Genomic DNA, 24,913 nt, shown 5'->3' on the forward strand with positions numbered 1-24,913 from the left:
ATTCACATCACATTAATTTATCAGTCAACAAAAACCTTGTTCTTTATTGGAACAGGGTTTGGTCCAAACCAGAATTCAGGTAAGCTTAAACCGCTGCCAATCAAAGCAAGGAAATAAACTTTGATGCGGATGAAACTTGCCAATGTGAAAGTTTTCTAACCTGCTTTCCAGGTTAGAACACTTTTGTCTGTGTTTCTAGACCAGGGGTGTCAAACTCATTTTGGTTCAGGGGCCACATTCAACTCGTCTTAAGTGGTCCTGACCAGTAACATAAAGCTAAATAACAGCTTTGCTGTATATATATTTTTTTTTAAACTCAGTTGGAAAAAATTCCTCAATCAACATGGTGACATACTCATTTATTATTACACATTCATTCACAGAGGCCAATGGCTCTCAAATAAAAAAAATGGTTTATTCATGTTTATACACACTGAATATTTTTCATCTGATACTGAAACAAGCCCAATAATAAACTCAAGAGAGGCTACGAAAAAAATTAAACACGCTGCCTAAAATGTTAATGTGCAAATCAATAAAAAATAAAACTAAATCACACTTGCAAATATTTGTGAACATAACAAGAATTTGAAACTGAAACTTCACCAGACCATCAATATCCGGATTCAGACCACGCGCAGCAACACATTAACTGTCATTCAAGAGTGCAAAACACAATGAAATGTCCAAGAATCTTTTCCTGGTTGGCTGCCTGAATTTTGTGGCAACACCTGCCTTCTTCCTGACCTTTGATGGGATGGCATCAGCGACCAGACTGCCACATCACGTGACCAGTTCACTCCAATATTGTCCATTAACTCAAGAAACTCCAATGGGACGGTCTCTTCAACACCTTTAATAACTATGCACAGTTGTATGTATCTGTAATGTTGATGCTTTCATCAATAGCGACTGAAAATGCAATAAATGACTGGATTTCTCAATTTGGCCGCCCAAGTCTCCTCAAAGATGTTGGAACTGCAATCTTAATCCGTGACAGACTCATGTTGGCAAAGGTCGACTGCTTTTTGGGGCACAAGACTTCTGCAGCCTTCAGCATTTTTTAACAAGTTCACCATCTAAAAATGGTTTGGATGTTTGCACCAACTTGTCTGCAATAAGGTGTCTGTAACTGTTCCATCAGTGACGTCACGGCTGCAGTAAATGCAGACGGTTGTTCTTTTAGTCCAGCTAATAGTTGGTACGTCTTCTCTTTTCTTAACTGCCCCTTCAAATGGTGAAACTTTTCTCTACGGTGAGTCTGTGCTGAATGTTATATTCTTTGAGCACTGTGACCTGTTGATGACATACAAAACATGCAGGTTTTGCATTCAGCTTAGTGAACAAATAAAACTCTTTCCATTTTTCCTGGAAAGCTCGGCAGTACACTTCAACCTTTTTTTCTTTTTGACAACATATTGGTCATTATTGTGCCACTACTAATCATTCTTATAGCAATGTAACAGTGGTGAGGCTCGCAGGGAACCAAACTGCGTCTTACCCAGACACAGAGCTGTTAGGTTCTGCTTTTGGCACGTGCAGAGATAAGCTGTTTTGCTTTTCCTTTGCTCTCCCTAGTGGCGGAATTGCGCAGTTCGGTTATTTGTTTAAAAGATCATAACTCATCACAGGAATGGACTAGAAACTTCCTTTTTTTTAAAAAACATCCAACATTTTTACTCCTCATGAGTGGACCAGACTAAACCCTCTGGCGGGCTGGACTAAAACCATACAATTCAATCTGTTTGACTTCACATACTGTTCTCCGTGTCACAACCAGGACTTGAGAACCACAAAAGATGACAGACCCAAGGAGTACGAGATCTTTAGTTTATTTAAAGGGGGCCAGAGCAGGCAGGATGTTATGCAGAATCTTGACACCAGGGGGCGTGGAGACAGACTGGTGGGAGGCCAGGAGTGAGGGGAGAGAAACAGACAGAGCAGAGTCCAGTGTTCATGGAAGGGGGCGGGACGCCAATTCCTGAATGAGGAAGTCCGTGACAGAGAGGAGCAGAGGAGATGTCTTACGGCTGAGTTTTGAGGCAGAGCTTGGCGATGACGAACAGGTGGTCCCAGCAACAGGTGAGTCAGTAACAGCAACTCAGGAGAAAGCTTGGTTCAGCACGAGCGGCAGGAGTAGTAACGATAGGAAAACCCAGCAACTCAGACTTGAGAGCGAGGAGCGGAGATCCCGATTTGCAGACGAGCGGCAGACTGGCATACAGAGCGTGAGAGCAGACTGGTGGTCTAGTAATACACTTAGCCGTTCCGGCAAGGGACGGAGCGGTGCGACCGCAATATATACTGACGTGGGCAGGTGAGGAGAGTTAGCCCTGATGAGCAGCCGCTGCGGGGCGTGGCGGCGGTTGCCATGACACTCCGTTTATAAAATGAGCTGCAGCAAATATACCTGTATGGTTTGATTTGATTTGTTTCAAGCATTGTAGTCAAAGCAATAAAGAAATTACACATATTTATCAAACTCATTACAAAACTGTTGAAATGCATAGTTTAAAAAGACAAAAAATAAAACGAAACAAAAAAGTCACTTGAATCACATTTGCTTAATTAAATATAGAGATAATTGGTAACACTTTATATTAAGATTTCTTAACAAGCTTTGTTAACACATTAACAAGCATTATAAATGAATTTATAGGGTGTTAGTAAGACATTTATTAGTACAATAATTCTAATAAGGTTCATTAAATTACTTAGTTAACACATTTACAAGCATTATTATTAGGATGTTTTCAAGATGCTAATGATGCATTTACTGATATTATAGGTGCCTAACAAATGTGTCAGTGTTAATAAGCTTAATAAGATTTATTAACAACCTTTGTTAACAAATTAAGAAGTATTATTATTGTTTGGGGTTCTAGTAAGATATTTATTAGCATTATAGATGTCTTGCAAATACCTGAAAGTGTTAATAAGATTTATTAACATCTAAAGTCAGACCATTGTCTTCTAAATCCATATTACTAAACTGCTTATAAGCTTTACAAATGTATTAATTAACTCTGTTAATAGTTTATTGTTTTGCAGCACCTCATCTAAAATGTGGATGTTTTTTTAGCACAAACAACCACAAAGCATAAAGATTGTAAAAAGAACTTTACGACATTAAAACAGACTAAACATACACAAATCGTTCTGTAAAAGATATATAATAATTTAATTCAGAAAAATATTTTTTTTTTAAAAACATATATACTGGTCTTGGATGACTAGCATCATAGCTAATAAGGATACAGTATTAGCATCTATCCTGAGTGAAACATTCATTGCAAATCCCATCATCAGGAGACAATCCTCTGCATTCAATGCCAACTGCATTCAACCACTGTTGCCTTGCTTCAAAGTCCACAAGAAAGTTGCACAAGCCAGTCATTTTTGAAGACCGACGACAATAAACCTACAGGAGCCATGCTAAAGCAAACACGCTAACCTGCCCATCGATTCATAATCAAAGATGGGCAGGTTAACTAATGTCACCATTGGCTAATGAATCTGTCAATCAAACTCATCAGGAAAGCAGGCGTGCTCACTTTCAGCCAATTGAATGGCCTCTTAGACTTTGCTTTCACACAGGTGACGAAAAAAGCCCCGCCCATCTTTGATTCTGTACCGGTCGGTCGTTAGCGTGTTAACACCCTATAAATTCATTTATAATGCTTGTTAATGTGTAAACAAAGCTTGTTAAGGAATCTTAATATAAAGTGTTACCAGATAATTAAATAAAGTTAGGTAGAGTTTGATTTATTGCTCGAAAAGGAGTGGGAAGAACAAAGCTTATATAATCCCACCCCTGCTGAGGTAATTCATTTGATAGTTTTACAGTTTTTGAAGTCCGGTTCTGATCAAATAAGATTCTCTTCAAGTAACAAAATCCAGTGCTTATTGATGATTGATCATCTTCAGAAAACATTCATTCACAATTTCAGTAAACAGTTACGGTACCGATATGTAATAATCATTGATTATCATTAGAACACATGATCATGTTAAACCATTAATTATTGTTACACATTGCAGATCAAGTAAACAAAATCATTAGCTTATTGATTGTAATTAAAACCTTTCAGTATTAATTAATGCACATTACAATGTAATACTCATTGGTTGTAATTCAAAGAGCTTTGATTATTTCAACACAATCTAGTTCACACATGTATTTGGTATTATTCAAACACCTGTTGATCCTTAAATCCTCATATCTTCATATCATGAAATCAGGGTTTCTTTATGCATTTTCTTGAATTGAATTGATCCTTGTTGGACACCACAACTTATCTCTTTGGTTTCTGATGTAAATTCATCAATCTTGACAAATTGTTTTCTTCCCGTTAAACAGCTTTTGACCCAAGTTAGCGCTATTCCTCTTATCCCATACACTTCCAGTTTGTCAAGTAGGATGTCATGATTGAGAGTCAAATGCTTTTTTTTAAGTCATGAAAATTCCAGCTGCATATTTCTTTTTGTCCTGAGCATTTGTGATTTCCTCCACAGCATCAATGATAGCCAATGAGGTTGATCTGTTTTCTCTAAAGCCATATTAGTTTTCATTTATAATGTTATGTTTTTCAATGAATAAAACTTATTTATCATTGAATATTTTTTCTAAAATCTTTGAGAATTGTGGAAGCAGAGAAACAGGTCTATAGTTTGTAAATTGGTGTTTGTCTCCACTCTTATAGATAGGAATCACTTTTGCAATTTTTATTTCGTTTGGGAATTTCTTAGTTTGTAATGATAAGTTCCATATGTATGTTAAAGGCTTAGAGATACTATGAATGACCTTTTTCACCACCTTCATATCTGTATCGTCACAATCTTTTGAATTTTACTCTTGAATTCATTTACAATTGATATCAGCTCATTTTCGTTCACATCAGAGAGAAATATTGAGTGTGGGTTTCTTTCGATGGGAGGATTATTGTCTTTGCTAGTTTTGCATTTTGGAATTTCCGCAGCCAACTCTGGACCCACGTTTACAAAATAGTTATTGAGACCGTTTGCTGCTTCATTGATGTTAAAGCTTTGACCCTTCTCATCAGTACTCTGGATATGTTTGCTTTTTTTGTCCCATTTTTAATGATGTTGTTTAATATTTCCCAAACCGGCTTTACGTTGTTTCTATTTTAATTCAGTAGATTATTAAAGTACACTTTTTTTACTGTGCCGTGTTATTTCAGTTTTAATATATATGACTCATATCTTTGTTCAGTTTCTCTTGTCCTCTGTTTTAAAAATTTTTATAGAGGTAATTTTTCTTTTTACAAGCATTTTGTAGACCAGTAGTTAACCAAGGGCATTTGGCAAATTTTTTCTTAAATTTATAAATTGTAAATATTTCTAAAAAGCATTCATAAGCGGTATCCACATCTTTCTGTCTGTACACAGAGTTCCAGTTTTGTCTGGATAAGTCATTAAGAGATTTCATTTTTTTTTGTTTCTTAATCTTTTGTAGACTGGTTCTTTTATAATTTTCTTTGTCTTTACCTTGATATCAAATAGTTTAAAAACTGGTAAATGACCAGTTATGTCACATATCATTAGTCTACTCATATGAGTGTATTCTATGTGATTTGTTAATATGTTACCAATAAGAGTAGCACTTTGAGTAGTGATTCTGCTGGGTCTTGTTATGGTTGGACAGAAACTCATTCCATTCATTCTGCTGATAAAGTCGTCGGTTGCTTTATGTTTGCTGGGGTTTATCAGATCAATATTGAAGTCTCAACAGATGTATAATATGTATAATATTTTGTTATTTAGAGAGGTAAACATCTTTTCCATCCAGTCACTGAACACTTCTAAGCTTGACCCTGGCGACCTATAAACACAGCTTATAATGACATTTTTCCCTGTATCGTTATATATTTCAATAGTAAGACATTCCAGTATTCCATCCACTGCAACAGACAATTTATCAATTACTGTAAACTTCATATTTTTTTTCACATATATTGCGACTCCTCCACCTTTTTTGTTTACTCTGTTCACATAGTTAAGTTCGTAGTTTTCCAATTCAAAGTCCGCGTCCTTGTCGTGGCTGAACCAAGTTTCAGATATGGTTATGATATCAAAGGAATGCCCCATATTTTGTAGATAGTCCTTGATGTCTTCAAAGTTGGTATACATGCTTCTGCTGTTAAAGTGAATAATTGACAGCTTTTCTTCTGGGTTAACAGAGTTTTAAAGTCATCTATACTGTAACATTTGCAGTCCAAATTGAAAAGAATTGATCAGGGTCGATGTCTTGAAGGTTGTTTTCATTATCAATGCATATTTTAAGGTCGGTTTGCTCAAAATTCAGATCTCTCTGAGAGTTGTGGTCGCAGGTGACTGTTGAAGAAAAAGTGTTGTTCATCTCCTCATCTGGTAAGACCAGCATCTTCACGTATTTCTTGTTTGGTTAATCACCTAAGGGGGCTTCTCTTTGTTCGTGCGCTGTGTAAAAGTTAGCCTGAAGTTGATAACAATTTCTTAAACATTTTTATTGCATATTAAATGTAGAAAAGTCATGACCCTGGATCAGACATGAAAAGCAGAGATCTTATCTTGGAGTTCTTGAAAGGTTTTTAATGTTCTCTATCTCCCCATCTGAACTCGAATTACTTCACAGGAACTACTTATAGAGATGTGATAACCAGTGATTTTCCACTGTGAAAAGTCAGCTCTTGAAAATGATAAAAGTAAAAACCTGAAGACCCGTCAGTTATCTCTTACGCAGACATATTTTGCATTCACCTGCCAGGCCTTTCATAAAAAGTCCTTTGATGGTGTTCACTGCTGCCTCCCGCATCTTAACTCTGTTTTTTCATGCTCTCATGTTCTACATATCAAAAAGCGTCTGCGGTGATGAGGAAATTATCCACAGTCCTGCATTAAAAGCTGACCTCCAGCCCTGCGCCGGAGCTGGCCTCTTAATGTGTTAACTGCAACTCTATCACAGATCTGCTTGGTGTTCAATAGTCAATGAATAAATTCTGACCTTCGAGAGGCTGATTGGGGTGTTAACCAGATTTTTAATGAACCAGACTGCAGAACACATCAAACCCAGACTGTTTTTCTTCCCTTGTGGTTGATCTTAAGTATCTGACATTTCTTGCAATGTTTGCAAATGTTTTTATTTTTTTATTACTGCCGGGTGAGTGTGACTGAAGGTGGTGCAGATTTAAAATGAAATATTTACTTTGACATTTCACTTTTTTGTTTCATGTCTTTATGCAGAGACTTTGAGATCACATGTGCTGAAACAACGTTCTTTTTTAATGTAATATGTTGGTTTCAACCTTTATCCAAAGGGTAAATAATCAGAGGGTATGTCTTTTATTTTGTTGATTCACATAATGAAGCTTCAGATTTTGTTGGCAGACACAACAGTACAGAGCATGCAAATGAATAAAGTAATTTAGTCCTCACTTTCTGAGATTAAGCTGTAATTGCCATGACAACTATCATTTACAATCGGGAGCAATAATTGAAAGGTTTCAGCGGGGCGCGGAGGGAGCGTCACATTTTCCACTCAGCGATTGCAAAAAGCTCTCAGCGTTTGTGGAACAGCTGGAATGCGAAGGCGAGTGTTTTTGTGTCAGCTCATCACTGAACAGCAGAGGACAACCTCTGAGCCAATTTACAGCTTTTATCATTTCAGGGCTTTAAAGCACGTCAAAGTAAAAAGGGCCCTACGGTAAAAGGCTAAACACAACGATAAAATGCTCTGACTTGTGGATCAAACTAAGATAAAAGCAGAGCAGAATCTTGGAAAAAATTAGAATAGGCTCCCATTTGCATATGGTATTTGTTTGGATGGGTAGCAAAAAAAGACTGGATCAATTACATGCTTCTGCTCATTTCACCAGCCTCAAGCAGAGGGGTCCGATGCTCCTGCTCCTTGTTCTTCTCATTGATAGAATGCGTCTGAATCAGATAATCAGCAGAAGATGAAGCAGTGATCAGTGATAAACAAGCATGACACGGCTGGGATTAAATGCTTCTGGTCTGAAGAATAAAGACCAGCCGTAAAAAGTCACAGAGATGTCATCTACATAGAGGTGGTATCGTTCACTGTTCCCAAGCATTGCTTTGTTGTTTGAAATAATGTGGTTTGCAGACCCACTCCAAAAGAAATTGTGTTTCTGGTGTTTTTAACATTTTCTTGTATTTTTCTCATGATGGAGGTCGGGCCACAAGCTCCCTGCTCCATTCCATTCTGATGCATCTGCTTGTAGATGGCTAGATCCATGTACATCTTAGTTTCACTCGTCTCAGCTGGAATCTGGCTCCAAACTGTACATCCGGATCTCTGAGATTTATGCCCTTTTTTGCTGCACCGCTAATGTTAGGTCTTGGTTGTTAAGAGCTGTAAGGTCGTGGGAGAGGGTGTCAACAAAGGGATGATGGGAAATGAGGGTAGGCTTACTCTATATCAACGGTCCTGTACACAACGCATAGGTGAATTTTGAATGTTCTGCTGCTGCTCTGCAGAAACTGTCATGGAAAACGACACACATTTTTTTCTCTCTGCTAAAATCAGCAGAATTTTAATTAGAAGACCACTGAGAACACTTTGAAAATAGATCAAAAGATGTTTAGATTGGGACTTTAACTAACAGTGAACTGAGAATTGCTAACGGATAGAGAAAAAAGATTTCTATTAAAAAAAAAAAACTTTGTGTCTAAAGACAGTTCAGAAAGAAGTACCTGTGGAGGTAATACTTTTAGCTTTAAGCTGTGAGATTCCTCAGTACTTGGATATCATCTGGTCCTGTTAGATCAGTGTTTTTCAACCAGTGTGCCGCGGCACACTAGTGTGCCGTGAGAGATGGTCAAGTGTGCCGTGGGAAATTGCCCTCATTAACTGATCTAAAAGCAATTACCATCTCCATGATTTCAGCTCTCTGTTCATCCAAACAGGCCCTGATAAAACACTGAGGAGTTAGGAATATAAAAGATCATAAAATACTTTTTCTTTGTGTTTATTTTATTTTATTAAAGACATTTTGATAAGGTACCGCGATTCAGCTGCACCTTCGGCTGTATTTTGGAAACGTCCCGTCCCTTTAACTGTCTCCACCAATCATTCTTGAAGGCGTAATCACATGTCATCAGTCTGACCAATCAGAAGTGGTTAAAGTCTTCACTTCCTTGTCCCGATTTAGTTCGTAAAGTCGCTCAGTTCTAAAAAAAATAGCAGCTAAAGCTCGTCTTTAGCGGTGTAGCTTCCCACAGAATCCGGTATCAGACCGTGGAACAAGTGAACAAAACAATGAAGCTCCGAAAAGCGATCTCCGGCCGTTTTATGCACTACATCTCCCATGATGCATTGGGTTGTGAGAGTGACAGCGCAAAAGGAGATCTGGTGTTAAACGTCTTGAAACCAAGGAACACACAAGCTGTTTTTAAATCTTCTAACTTAACTTTTATTGCATCTTTTAGAAAAAAACAGCTGCAGTTTCCAGCTTTTTCTGCAACAATTATCTCAAAAATGCATGTGAGATTGTGGAGGGGCTGTAGATCAATACAGAGTATGAGTTTCTCCTTTTTTTTTAATTTTTGGATGCTGGTGTGCCGCGGGATTTTTTTTAAGGTTAAAGTGTGCCGTGGCTCAGAAAAGGTTGAAAAACACTGTGTTAGATAATCTTTTTGTGTTTGTGATACAGCAAGAGACAGGAGAAAGGAAAGTTACCTTGGAGGCGCCCAGTCATGTTTGGTGCAATCTAGCAGAGTTCCCACGTAGGTTCTCTTCCTCCAGGTGACGTTCACCACCAGAACACCTGTTAGACACAAGGAGCAGGTAGAAGATCCAGTGATGGATTTACTAAAACCATAACATCCAGATAAAATAAAAAACAATTATCCTTGTTCACAAGTCAGACTGCTCTCCAAACAGTGTTAGACACTGGATGCCATATGTATATGCCGAATGTAAGACAAAGTGTTCAATAGACTCTCTTTGAGATGGTAAAGGTGTTGGTTTCTGAAGCCCTGCTTATGCGGGTTTTTTGTGAGACTGTAGTAGTCATTCCGAGGTTCATGATAGAGGATAGGATGAGAGTAAGGTTGGTGCAGAAAAAGAACAATAGGGGTACAGACAGAGAAAGAAAAAAATAAACACCAAAACAAAGAGAGAACATGACAGTAAAATACTTAGAGGCTGTGTCACACAACCACTTGGTCCATTTTACTCATTTTTCACAGATTTCTGTCTTTTCGTTACACATGTGTGATATATATAATTCATAAAAAAAGTTTATTGCGTTCGCCATTCGTTAATGTGAGCAAATGTCTGTTGAGGGTTTCGGCCGACGGGTCTTTACGTGAATTCGGTTTTGAGCTGTTCAAAATTTTTGTTGCTTGAGAATTACGCAGTTTTGGCATGTTTGAAGTAATTTATACACAACCATTGTGTAAATCTTGTGCACTTGTGCGTCATTTTTGCGAGATGCATATCTGTGTCTTTCCAGGTCCGTTTCACATATGTCTAACGGACTTTTCACGTATGTACCACCAATGTATATATTTTATATCACATATACACATCATGCACAAATCACTAATAAATTGCCAAAAAAAAAGCACAATAATCACGCACTGTTCATATTCCACATTAGTGTACGTGTTCTTTGCGTGGTTTATTCATACTTTTTCCACGGTTTTATTGTGGTTCTTCTGTGAATATTTCACTTGAAAACCACAACTTTTCTTAATCTCTCCACCTACATTCACAAATGACCAATTTTTGTCATGAGGCATCTGTCAGATCTCCCCCCCCCCCCTCCAGCTCCTCTCCACTCTGCTCCTGATTTCCACCAGCTGTCGTCACTCAGCTCATCAACCTCCTCTGCTCTTAAGGAGACTCAACTCAATCATTCAACGCCAGTTCGTTACCCCTTATGGTGACTATGCCTGGTCTAGTCTTATTCATGTTCATGTTAAAGTCAAGTCAAGTCAAGTTTGCCTTGTATTAATTCTGCTGTCTAACCTCAGGAGAATCATCCCACGAGTGACGCCAGTTGGATCATCCATCAAGCTCTCTGAGAAGTAGAAGATCTCTTGGCTTATGCTGACCGCGCTTAACACCTCCAGCCACGCCACAGCCAAGCGCTCCAGCCACGCCACAGCCAAGCGCTCCAGCCACGCCACAGCCAAGCGCTCCAGCCACGCCACAGCCAAGCGCTCCAGCCACGCCACAGCCAAACGCTCCAGCCACGCCACAGCCAAACGCTCCAGCCACGCCACAAGCCTCTGTCCTGTTCGGACCTCCGCCACCACAAAATTCAAAAGTTCCTGGAAAGAAATAAATCATTTCTTACCCGCCACTTTTTGTATTTCTGGGTTCCAGCGCCTGGGTTCGCCACTCTCCGAGATTCATGACAATTTTAGCCTTATGATAGATCTGAGAGTGGAAGGTTGTGAGCTCAAACCCATTCCGAGTCACACCAAAGACTCTACAAAATAGGACTCGATGCCTGCTTGACAGTTAAATGTGGTACTGTGAGAAAGAATGTGATACTTGGTGCAATTCCACCCCCTCCCACAGGATGTGGAGCCTGAGCAACAAGCAGTCACCTATCCAAATTTTAGGTAAATAATGGCAATTATTCACCAAGGCCAGTTCCCTCATTTAGGGCCCAGAGGAGCCCTGCATTCCTATATTCTGGTCCCACACCAGATAGAAACTAGGCTGAGGAAACCATTGGGATCTGAACATCACATTGGGGGATAGACTGGAGCAATTCCAAGGTGACCAAATGTCCCCTTAAAACCCACCCAGGGGGAGGATAGACATAAGGGCTTGTGGGAAATGGAGATGAAAAATCAAAGCCTGATCCAGTCAGGCTCCAGTACAAAGGCTGAGTAACTTGATCCTCCTGTGGGCAGACCCACACCTAAGCTTATCAGCTCCAACCACACTTTTCATGGTATAATTCTATAGATGTACGACTTATTAAAAATATTTCTTAAAAAACGACTAACTGTAAAATATATCAAAGAAAGGTAGACGCCACTAAATTCCTCTGAGGCAACGGCATCACCAGCCTTCATCTCAAACTTCAGTCCAAACTCTAATCTGATTGTCTAAAATGATTCTAGTTTGCTTTGTTTGGGAAGGGCCCAGATTGGCTCAGGCTTCCACTAACGCCTGCTTTTCAAGTTTCTCTGGAATAAAACTCTGGATATTTAGGGCCTTCAGCCACAATGAGTGAACATCTTCTTCTCCTGGTGTCCTCTAACTGACATTTGAAAACAATTAACCTCTGTTTTGTGACGTGCTCTTGGCAAAGCCAAGTTAATGAAATTCTGGACACAGAACAGCTTTTAAATGAGTTGCGACTGCCGCTCACACACAGAGCTGGTTAATGTAGTCTGATGGGGAGGGTGGTATCGCAGAACACAAATAACAGCTGAGATCCACGTGTTGAAACACCGCAATAAACATTTCTATTTGATGAAATGTAAAGATTTCACTATTGCAGCTCAATCCTGCAAAATCCCTCTTTAAAAAGTTAATTAAGCTTTAAGTTTATTTCACGTTGCTTGTAGTCATCAATCCACAACAAAGTTAATCTCCAAACAAATAAATTAAAAAGCAGTGAACCTTTTGACGTCCTTCCTTTGGCGTTTAAGGATTGGAAGTAGCACACTTGAATTATTTCCGCATACTGGAGTATCCTGACCCTTTAGGGGTCTCTATTGAAGCATTATAGAAAAAAAAGACACAAGAAAAACAGACACTTCTGGGGTTTCCGTGACGCCCAGATGTTGTGAAGGTGGAGGCAAAACAAACAAAAGGTTTCACATTGTAATTTATTAAATTTTGAACATTAAAAAACAAAAACTAAAACATTAACCAATAAACATTCAGGTCTAAGCAGAAAGGAGATAAATGTTAACATTGACCTCAACCCAAATATTCCAAGCTTCACAAATGTCCAAAACCAAGATGAAGCCTAGCTTCCAGCCTGGTTTCAATTCTGGTTTCAATTCAGCTTCACGTTTCATCCCCTAAAAAACACACACAGAAGATTCACAGTCTTTTGATCCTGCAGATATAACAACTCAATAAAAAAGTACTTCAGAAGAAGTTAATTGTTTCTGCAATAACACTTAATTAAGAAATGTGATTTTACCCAGAAAAAATAGAATCAAAAATGATAAAAGGCATATAATTCAATATGTTTTTATTATCTTCCTAGAAGGCCCAAAGCCCTTTACAGTCACATCTTCATTTACCCATAAGCACACAGTAACACAATGATCTGCTGTCTAACACTGGCGCCAACCTACAACCACCAGGAGCAAAGTGCGGGTCAGTGTTTTGCCCACGGACACTTTGACACATTGGCGGGCAAGGCGGGAACTGAACCTGGGATCTTCCAATCGCAGGTTGACCTCTGTGCTCTACTTCTAACCATTTATTTTCTATAGTTTGTCATTTAAGTAAACTTATCAATAAACTTTGTTATTGATACACAAGAAAAAGGAAAAAATGCATTTAATTTATTTCAACACAACATTTCAACATTTCAAACCTAATCCATCCATCCATCCATTGAGCATCCATCATGCATCCTTTTTTTTAACCATCCATCCATTCATTGTTTTATCAACTTAACCATAAGTTGTTTCATCCATCCATATATAAAGTTCTTTGTACAGGCTTTATGCTTTTTGGTTGTTTGTGGTAAAAACCTTCCTCACTTTAGATGAGGTGCTGCAAAACAATTAATAAACTGTTAACAAAGTTAATTAATACATTTGTTAAGCTTATAAGCAGTTAAGTTAAATGGACTTTGAAGACAATGGTCTGACTTTAGATGTTAAGGAATCTTATTAACACTTTTGGGTATTTGCCAATGCTAATAAATATCTTACTAGCATCTTACTCCTAGAGAAGGAGCTCCACTGTTGTGACAACAGTGTCCATGATGGATAAGATCTTGTTTAGTGACCTCTTCTCCACCACTGCTTCCAATGTTTCCAGTTTGCAGTCAATGACAGAACCCGCCTTCCTGATCAGCTTCTTCAGTCTGTTGGCGTCACTGACTGTGATGCTGCTGCTTCCCTATAGCAGACCACAGAGGGGAACAAGGTGCTGGCCACCACAGACTGGCAGAAGATCTCCAGCATCTTGCTGCACACGTTAAAGGAAGTAGAGATTGCTGCAGGCCTTCTTGTAGACAGCAGTACTGTTGCTCCTCCAGCCTTTCTTTTATGGTTACAATGCTGCTGTAACGCACAAATTTCCCACGACTGGGATCAATAAAGTACTTCTGATTCTGATACACACACACACACCATATATACACACACACATACACATATATATATGTACTTTTCATTCCTCTTAATTCATTGTTTTAACTGATTTTATAGTAGGTTTGGTGCCTTTTTGTGTCTCTGTAAAGCAATTTGAATTTCTTTTGTGTGTGAGAGCCCTGTTTGATCAAGCTGCTTCATAGAAATAGAAAAATCCTCCAAAAACCGCCTGCTTCACTGGATGTGTTTACAAAGTTAAAATAACTTTCCATAATTTACTCGTCAGTCAGTCTGTATGTAATTAAGAGTGAAGCTCATCTCTGCCTGATTAGCACTCATCAGTCGGCCCCCTGCAGCCAGGAGCTCTTCTTCTTCTCCTTCCCGTCTGTCCAATTAGCATTCAGCCTGATTAACATGCAGCCTGCGTCTCCCCACCTCGCATCCCTCCGCTGCCACCAGGAGGGGGCTTCACATATCGCTACACCTCCTAATTGTCCTCGAGCAGCAGGAAGAAAAACAGTCTGGATCCTTCTTTCTGTCTTCCCTACTCTGACATCAGGCGTCACTCCGCATGCATCAGTGATGAAATCTGCCTCCATCTTCCTCCCTCTGCATTTCCATTCCTCATCGGCAGCATCCTTCACTGCCGTTCTCATGGTTTTCTCTTTCTTTTTCCCTCTTCTCTCTTACATCAGGCCATCTGGTGTTTTTTAATGAATTTATTTTTGTTTATGTTCCCCCTCTATCCTTCACCTTTCCTCCGCAGAGAGTCAGAGCTGTCACTCAGTCTGAGCATTTTTCTGCTGCGCTCACTCCCCTCAGTTATGATGGAGAGCCTGCTTTTGTGGAAAGCTGACAGTGCAGACCGCTTCACAAAATCATCTGTCATTTTAGTGGCAATTTTTTCTAGATTTTGGAAACTAGCTTCTATGGCGAGTGGGTGAAGTAACAAAGAGAAAAAAAATGAACATTATAAAACCCAGAGGTTTCTGCATTTAAGGAAAGGCAACGTGAGCATTAAATGAGCCATTAAAAAAAGCAGACTTTAGTAGATCTTAAAGAAATATCAACACAACAAGCGTCTTTTATTATTTATTTTATTTATTAAGATTGTTATTTTTTTTTATTCTATCGTTTATTATTAGTATTTTTATCGTTTTTCATTTTATTTGCTTTTGTTTTTATTAGTTTCTTGGTTTCCTATTCTTACTTTTGTAGGAAGTACAGTTCGCAATTTTGCTCAAACCAGGCACAACATGTCGTTTTACATTTCATGTGATTATTGCTCTTTTGTGCAGTGTCCCTTGTTTTACATCAGTAAACTCTTTTTTAAAAACCCTGGTGGCAAATGTAACCAAACAGCATTTCATCTTCCTGACAGTGAGACATGGCAGTGGAGGAATGATGATATGGGGTTGTTATTTTTGACTTTACGGCTTTTCGTACACAATAGACTCAGCTGCACACTTTAGTATCCTAAGATCAGACCTCATCTACTGCCTACAATTACCATGGCAACCATGCTGATCAGAGCAGAGTCGTGAAATATTGTTTATTTTATTGAGACATAAATAAACTCATACTAAGGCTATGAGCTCTGACCTTTGGGGAGGGCATTAATCTTCAGGAAAAGTGTCACAGCGAAAGCAATGTCACACTTTTACATCCCATAAAGGTGTCTTTTGAGATTAACACCAGAAATGCACTATGACTAGCGTGATTTAGAGACATTTAACACCAAAAGTCAAATTTTTTGCATGGCAAATATAAAAACAATTAAGATATATTTCATTTATGCATTTAATTGATTAATGTTTTCAAGTAAAGATATTTTACTAAGAAATGCACGAACATTTTTTTAGAAAGTAGATGTTTTTTTAGAAGAATTACGTAAGGAGCAGCAACATCAACACTCGCCTCGCATATAAAAACAGCTGGAGACAGAAGGAGGAAGAAGTCACTTAACATAAATCTGGTGTGTTGATGTTTCTGCGACTGCCTATGTTGATGCTCACAGCTCTGCTTCTTTGCTCACAGCAGCTGCTGTCTTCCTCCTTCAGAGTGACTCACGGTTTGTGATGAGAATGATGAACGCAGCTGCAGGACGACAGACATCTTTCTGCGTGAGCAGGACCATGAAACAAGCATTAGCATTAAAAGTGGGGGTCAGACTCTGGCAGACATGGCCTAAAACAAACTCCTCTGAGCTGAAGAAGCCCCACACACAAAGTGAAACGCTAACACAAAGACAATGATGGACTGAAGCTGGGATGGAGACGCTGCTCATCTTGGTCTACATCTTCTGCAGACGCTCTACAGAAGCAGAGCGGAAACGAAACAAAGATGTTTTTAGTTTGGCTGATGCTTGATCCTGGAGAGCTGCACCTCAGCTGTTTAAGTCTCAGTCACATACACCCTGTAGGGGGGGATTGATCCGTACAGGTTCGGCGTAAAGGGAGCGCAGGTGGGTCTTGCAAATGGAACGTAAATTCGTTTTGTGCGTTCATTAAATGTTACATACATCGGATTATAAGACACACTGTCAATTAATAGTTTATTTTTAAACGAATGGAATAGATAAAGCGCACTGATCTATAAGGCGACTAAGGCAAGACAAGAGTCAGATATAAGTCCGTCAGTCAGACAGACTTCGCAGTAACACTAGCACTTGTTTACAGCATGCTATATATTGGTCGTGTTTGCGTATTTAACTCCCAACCTTGTCTGCAACATATAGAATAAACAGACTGATAACACCTAAAACAACATTGCTAACTCTCAACCTTGTCAGTAACAAGTTAAAAAAAAACAGTCAGACACCGCAACAAGTTATTGGCATTAGCATATTTACAATAACACCCAACCTTGTTTGCAACTCATAAAAGAACAGACTGACAGACCCGGATCAAAAGTCAAGACAGGTGATAATGTGGCTTTTCTTATCTCGTCTGCTCAACATCAGGATGATCAAAGTGTTAAGATGATTTTCCTGTTCCTACTGCATGGTGTCTGAAGACGGCCCATTTCTCTGTTTGCTGGAGTCGTTTGACATAAATGTTAAAGCTAACTGCTAGACGCTAAACAGGCTGCTACGCTCGGATGTGTAGAAAACAGTACCAAACAGTACCATGCGTGTTTTGGGCGAGGATGCTCTAGAAATTTACAACACAAATTCCTACAGGATGAATGTGAAATACCAGCAACAATAGTTGAACATACGTTTTAAATGCACTGTCTGTCACAGAAATTTTTTTTAGAGCGTTTGCACAGTAGAAAGCTACATGCTCAGGGACTGAATTGTATTCAGCATGAATGATCACTGTCTTAAAGAAAAGCTGGATAGAGATCAGAATCTGGCACCTATGCCTTAGTCTCATGCACCTGTATAAGGGTTGAGCCGTATGGGTGCTGCTGGTTTTTGGGTCTTCCGGGACTGTGGAGGGTCATCATGAGAGGAGACTGCAGGTGTGTCCTGCAGCTCCCTTGAGGCTTATACGGGCACCTTAAGGGACGTCATGAAAATGGAACGTACCATTGTTGTGCATGTGGTACGTGTACCATAAAGGGAAAGATAATGCAAGTTGCACGTTGTGTTAGTTGTTAGTAAGGTAGCATGTATTGGCTCCTTACTGAGCGTGTGCAGAGGCTGCACACATGGGGTGTGGATGTGCTACTTAAGTGCCTGTAGTATGTCCTTAGGATGTTTGCACGATGATTGTCTAATTTCTCAATTTCTAGCAGTCAGATTGCACACAAGGAGCGCAAACTTATCACTTTAACACCACTTTAACACCACTTGCAGGTTTTGGTGGGGTTGAGAAATGAAAAGGCCATATGACATGCCTACATCCCACCTACCACACCCCTACTTACCCCATCTTAAAATTTCGTGTGTGCTCTTTATACTTTTGTCCATTCTTTGCATGTATTGTAGCAGACTGTATTCACCCATAAGGGCAGTTATGACTAAGGCATTATAGTCACTCTCTGAGCACCTTTTAAACTATTTTAAAGTGTTCCCATGGGTTTTTTAATTACGATTTCATTCTGATCTGAGAATTGTACTAAAGCGACTGAGAAAAACTGTAAGATCCAGATTCCAGCTCAGGCGAGGAAAACAAAGACGTTCATAGATCTAGTCATCGGCAAGTGGATGCATCAGAATGAAGCGGAGCAGGGTGCTTGTAGCCCATGGACTGTTTCACCTTACATCACCACTACAGGCTTTCTTTTTTTTTCTCCCCCGATGCACAATTTGAATGAAAAGACACTCAGAAATGCAGTTTTAATCAGATTTTTCTTTGTGTCCTCCATCATGAAAAGATGCCACAAGAACAAGTTAAAAGCACCAAAAACATTATTTTCATCAGAGTCGCTCTTTAAAGCCTAAACACCAACAAGGAATGGAAAAAACAAACAACTGTGGCACAAGAGATGAGAAAAAGAAGCCCTTCAGAGCACAGAAACCACAGGAACATGCCTGAAGTTAGTTGGGAAAACCTCACCGACTAAAGATGATTGCTAGAAGCCGATGTAATTGAGAACAGAACCAAGCATCCAGGTGCACTATCAATACACCTTAGAGACCTTGAATCTAAATTCTGGAGCACAGACACAGTGAAGAAACTATGGGCAGATAGAAAAGGAACTTCTGGCCATCGTGTTCTCTGATGACACTGGTTTAAAAGATTTAAATTAAAAATGAGCTTCAAATGGTTCAAATGAGACAGTGGAGCTTGATTCAAGTTCTGCTAGCAATGTTTATCATGCCATTGAAAATATGACAAAAGTCAGACTTACCGTGATTTTATTTGGAAAATATGTTACAAAGTTTGGACATTTGAAAAACACGTTTTGTTTAACAGCAGGGACCTTTATAATGAGCCAGACACATAAAATACTCAACAGAAAAAAGGAAAACAGATCCTGTAGCTGAAAGTTCAATGTGGCTCTGGTCCAAAATCTTTTTGAGACTCTTGAACAAACTGGATTTTTTTTTCAACCAGCAAATCAATAGACAGTTCAATGTAACGGACAGAAACATCGGATTTACTGCAAAGTTTCACCAGACTGATGCAACTTTTACTTTTCTAAAGTTTGAAGAAAATGTATCTACTCATCAGTTGGAAGACTTTGGACAAGAAATAATATCAGCAGCAATGGAGGAAGTTCCAGCTCAAAGAGGTTTTTTTTCACTCATGAAGTCTTCTGTCAAAGTAAAGTAAGAAAATTCTGCAGCTGAGATTTCACAGAGACGTCAAAAATGGTCTTTTATCCTCGTCTGACGCCAGCTAAGCCCATTCTGACTGCACAGAAAGCTCCAGAAATTTCTCCTTCTAGCCTTTATTCTCATCCTTACTCACTTCAGCACAACACAAAAAAACATAATTTCATGTGTAATCTTTCAGCTTGAACTCAGTTGAGAGGAATACGACAACAGAGATGTCCCAGCATAGCTTTCAACTCCTAAATGAGCTTTTGTGCCTTAAAGGCAAAAACTACTTCAATAGACCTGACACAGAAACGAGGGAGCAGACATGCACACAACAGAGCAGTGAGAAATGTTCTGACAGAGCTGACACCAGAATTTAAGGTCTTAGTCATGTCAATGAACCAAAGGATCAGCGCAGGCCTGTCAGTCAGTGTTTACATGTGTCCAATTGTGTCAATTTATGTCCGTCAGAGTAAAGTTTGAAAAAAAAGAAACATAGTTTTTCTTCAGATTTAGCCATTTATGAAGACTTTTTTTCAAGTTTTTCACTTCCAGGTCCAGCAAAGCTCAGGTAGAGATGTGTATACAAAGAAAACACAGCTGGATCACCATCAGCCCGGCTTAGTCGGATGAGAAGCTGAACGAGATGCAGCCTGGTGCTCCTCTTGTGTTCTGGATTGCTGAGGTAGTAGGAAGGCCGCAGTATGACAGAGGGGCACAGGACACTGGGGCATCTCAAGGAACCGTCCTCTGTCCCTTCCTCTTCCCCCTTTACACCACAAACATTGGCTACCGGTCTGAGTCCTGTCATCTGCAGCAGTTCCGGACGACTCTGCTTTAGTTAGATGTATCAACCAAGAGGAGGAGTCGGAGTCCTGGAGTGTTATTGGTGAGTTTGCATCATGGTGCGAGCTGAAGCACCTGCAGCTCAACATCATAAAAACAAAGAAAGTGGCGGTGGACCTAAAGCAGACCAAGTCTCCTGTGACCCCTGTTTCCATCCAGGGGGTCAATGAGGACAGAGTGGAGTACTACAGGTACCTGGGAGTCCGTATTGACAACAAACGGAACTGGGTCTGAATACTGATGCTCTCTCTAAAAAATGTCAGAGCCAGCTCTGCTTCCTGAGGAGGCTCAGGTCGTTTAACATCTGTGGACCCATGATGAGGATGTTTTATGAGTCTGAGGTCTCTAGCCTCTTCTCATTTGCTGTGATGGCTTGGGGCAGCAGACTGAGGGTCTCAGACTCAAACAGACTGAGGTTTAAAATTCTCACATTCACGCGTAGCTATACACATTTTCAAGATCATTTCTGGGGTCAAAAGGCGCAACCATTGAACGTTGAAAGTTAAACCAGGTTGACCTTTGACCAATCAGGGACTCAGATTTGGTATTGATGAATGGATGGCACCTCTTTTTAAAACATGGAAGTGCAAACGGTTTGAAAATTGATCATGGAGAAGAAATCAGTAATTGCTGTCTGTGCCCGGCTTAAATTACATCACATTAAATTACATCACATTAAATTACATCACATTAAATTACATGAGACCAAAGGGTTTCACATATCAGAATAGAGCTGTGACAGAAAAAGCCAAGCCTCTTCCGACTGTGAGTACAGGGCTCCAGACTAACTTTTTTCACTAGGAGCACAGTGGCCCCTAACTGAAAAATTTAGGGGCGCAACCAGAAAATTTAGGGGCGCATACCGTAAATCAACATTCTAACCAAATCTACAAATTTCCACTGTATTACTAATAAATACTTTAATAATAGATGCAGAAATTACAATGTGCTGTTTCAAATGCAGTGTCACATTTTATTCTGCACTTTTGAAGATGCAACAAGAAGGTAAACTGACAGCACCATCGCTGTCATGACGGTACAAATAAGTAAAGAAAACGGATGGAAATTTATCTTTGTGACCCCAAATAGGTGCAGCCAAGATGCACAACAAGCGTGTTTGAGATCACCCAGGTGGACTCAACGCTGCGCAGATCACCTGGTGTGTGACATATATTTTTGTTTTTGCTGCAACATTAACTGTCAATCATCACAAAAATATCGCGAGAAAGGGGTGGGAGCAAGGGGCAAACCTACCCGGACACAGCTGGAAACTAGAGACTACAAAACAATGCATTATGGGACATGTGTCCTGATGGTTTTTGTAGTGGAGTGATTAATTAAAATAATTTAAAATACCAATTCATTAAAAAAGGCTACATACATCACAAAACATTAAAATAATCATAAAATATATAATAACACAGATCATGCTAAGGGGGAGAATAATATTAAAATTAAATTGAATGTTAAGGACAACTCCAACTGCTGTCCTTCAGTCTTGCTGCAGATTCGCTTTCATCTCTCAGCCCCCCCGCCTGGTGTCCCCAACGATCCAGGCGAGGTGCCGGTTCATCTCAAACACGTCTATCGTTGCATTTTCCCCACGTATTTTCAGTGAGTCTAAAACTAATGTTGTTTTTGCTCGCACGTGTTTAAAGTTCAAGCCCCGTTAGCTGTCACGCATGTAGGTGTGGGACATTTATTCTCCTCAGCTGACCCGACTCCCGCGGGACGGGAGCGGTCGGTGTGCTGCCGTAACCCGTTTGATGCGCCGCCGTAACCAAAACCTAAACCTTCCTCCGGGTCTGTGCGGCCCAGAGAAAAGTTCAGCACGGACTGCATGTATTTAGAAAATTACGAGCGAATAAATACGTTCAAAAGGAAAGTAAGGAACTTCTTAATGTGGCCCGGGGAGGGAGGGGGCTGTCAGGTTTCCTGCTTTCAAACCCTGTCATTGTCACGCCCCCCAAGAGTCATATACCCCACTGTGATTGGTTGGTCAGCTCCGTGCACGACGATGAAAAAGTGTCATTCATACAAACTGGCGGGCTGCAGTAACATTAAACCTTCATATTAAGGCGGGGACCGCAAAATATCATCTTGGGGGCCGCAAATAGCCTGCGGCCGTGAGTTTGAGACCCCTGCTGTACACTCTGGCACTGGTACACTAGCCGCAGGTCGGAAGAACGAATCAATAGTTCGCTTACCCATAGCTCAGACGCACATATCAGGTTGTGATATTTGTCTCAGTTTCCTTCCCACAGATGTTTACGTGCGCTCGATTATCTCTAGGCCCCTCCCCCTCCACGCATTTTAGCCACTCACAGTGGCTTTCCCTATTCTTCTCACACGCAGTGGCTGCCTCACAGACAGGTATCATGCGAGAGTGTACGTGCTCGCGTTTCATGAGTATGTGCGCGAGTGTGTGTGTCTGCCTGCGTCCGTGTGGCGGCTTGCGTCTCATTGATTATTTCATTGATCATTGACGTGCCCCTTCCACGTTTGATGTATAAAAAATACGAAGGGTGGGGGAGGCAAATTTACTGGTCGCACATGTGCGACTGGATGTAAAATTCAGTCGCACACTCTCAAATTTTGGTCGCAAAATGCGACCAATTGCTCGCAGTCTGGAGCCCTGGAGTACATGCTCTAGTATTGGATAGTGACAGATGATCATATGCTAAACGGCATCAAGAACCAGCATTCAGCACGTCACACGCCCGTGTGAACGTAGCATAGGACTCCCCTTACCAAGGACTGAGAGCCACAGAGGGTCCTTCCTTCCTGTGGCAATAAAACTGTATAACTAATCTATGCAAACCCGCATAAAACCGCCCGACAGGATTTTATATTCATTTTACACACAGATAATTTGCTCTGTATTTGTAATGTAGGTTTTTTCTTTTCTTTCTTTTTCTTTGTTTGTTCCCTGTTGAAATTTGGGGATCGGAGCTCTGCTAAAGATGAGATTTCCACCAGTTTTCGCCCTCTGATTCTGATTCCTGGATGGAAAAACTACTATTTGACTGATATGAGAAGAAAGATGTTCCAATACACAGCAGCAAAATCCACTGTCAGGATCCTCCAGGATGTGAACAGAAGAATGAGATTTTGTAGAAGCCTGATCAAAGTGCCAACATGTCCTATATTTCTCCAACTGACAGCATGACTATAAAGTTCACAACAAACATCCACAGTCAAGCTCACATCATCAATTCTGAAGCTCAAAGCCAATAATTTACTGCTCAGAACAGCAAATTCTTTCATAAATTCTTCTGGACCTTACCTTCCTCTGTCTCGTGCCAGACGATGCCCTCCAGGTTAACGCTGGTGCCGGGCTGACATGGCCCGATGCAGGGGGGCTCTCCCTCTGACACCCCGGAGACACCGCCATCCTGAGTGTTGGTGCCAACGGACCGTGTCCTCACCGCCAGCTGCTTTGGGCTGGAGATGGGCAAGGCCGGAGGGTAAAAGGAAGGGGTCAAGGGCAAAGAGGATCCAGGGGCACCGGGGTGGACTGGAGCAGGAGGAGCGGGTGCCGTAAACATGGGGTTCACCTGAAAAAAAGAAAAAAAGAAAAACTTGTGATTTGACTTGTAAAACACAGATTATTCAACTGTATGATTTGTGGATTATTGAAAGAAGGAAACAGAAAGAAGTAAAATATGTGACAATGACATATTTTGGGGAATACGGATGCATGATAATTGTTTAAATCATAAAAAATAAACATGGATAACTAAGTAAAAATGTAAGTAATCGATTACATTGACTCTTTATTTTATTTTAAGTGGATTTACACTAATATTAATTTCAATATATGTCTTAGAGATTAACATTAAGATTAAAAATATGTTTGACATATAAGTGTCACATTTAAGATATTATATATATTAAATAAGGAGGTTTTTGACATAAAATAAAAGTTTGATGGAACACAATATGAAACATGAGAGTGAGAAGGCAAGGAATAATGGGATTCAGACTGTATTAATTGTTCAAGAATATTGAAATTTCAGAGTTAGCAGTTAATGAAAGCTCTTTTTCTGTTGGTGATATGAAAGGTGGGAACCAAAAGAACACTTGAGATTAAGAAAGAGGATCTCAGTATTGCAGTTTTAATTTATTTTACAGTGAAGTCTCTGACATTTCAATCCCTTTGACTCATTCTCTCTTCTTTCATGTATCTACATGAATATCATCAGATTCCATTTCAAGAGCAAAACCTGAATGTTTCCACTGAAACTTCTAATGAAAATGATCCTTGAAATCTTAAGCGACTGAGATTGCAGAGCTGCACGGTTCCATGCCACAAAAGTCTGCAAAGGAGATTCTGCTTCAGGCTGAAGATGATGAACATCAGCGGCACACAGACAAAAACTGAGAAGAGCCTCCCTTCAGATTTTCTAATCACTGGACTGGACAATTTCCCTACATTAGACATGGACAGAACAGAAACCAAAGATGGTTTGTACTTTTGAATTCTTTGGCTCATTTCTCTGAAAGGTTTTGTCCTTTTAAGAAAACTGGTCACATGTTGAGCCCCTGCAGGTCTCTGATTGATGCAGACAAATCAAACCA

At 40.0% G+C, this 24,913-nt stretch overlaps 1 protein-coding gene and 1 long non-coding RNA gene across 12 annotated transcripts in view; one reads left to right on the forward strand and one right to left on the reverse strand.

The window, feature by feature from the left end:
• The window catches only part of znf608 (zinc finger protein 608), an 86,959-nt gene that overhangs the window by 20,301 nt on the left and 41,745 nt on the right, over positions 1-24,913 (reverse strand). For all 11 annotated transcript variants that reach the window (XR_002873900.2, XR_013658057.1, XR_013658052.1 and 8 more), the window contains 2 exons: positions 23,619-23,889; positions 9,701-9,788 (listed from right to left, as the gene is read on the reverse strand). Coding sequence is in view for 3 of the 11 variants with exons in the window: in XM_078952458.1 (XP_078808584.1) it covers positions 9,701-9,788; positions 23,619-23,889 (359 nt within the window). In the remaining 8 variants the exon portion in view is untranslated. The remainder of the gene's footprint in view (positions 1-9,700; positions 9,789-23,618; positions 23,890-24,913) is intronic.
• Positions 1,959-11,086, forward strand: LOC110015659 (uncharacterized). Its single transcript, XR_002873903.2, has 3 exons — positions 1,959-2,082; positions 10,796-10,910; positions 11,002-11,086. It is a non-coding gene; the product is annotated as an uncharacterized LOC110015659 (long non-coding RNA).

Source organism: Oryzias latipes, chromosome 9 (assembly GCF_053564925.1).
Source record: "Oryzias latipes strain Hd-rR chromosome 9, Olatipes_Hd-rR_3.1".
In the NCBI taxonomy this organism is placed as follows: Eukaryota; Metazoa; Chordata; class Actinopteri; order Beloniformes; family Adrianichthyidae; genus Oryzias; species Oryzias latipes.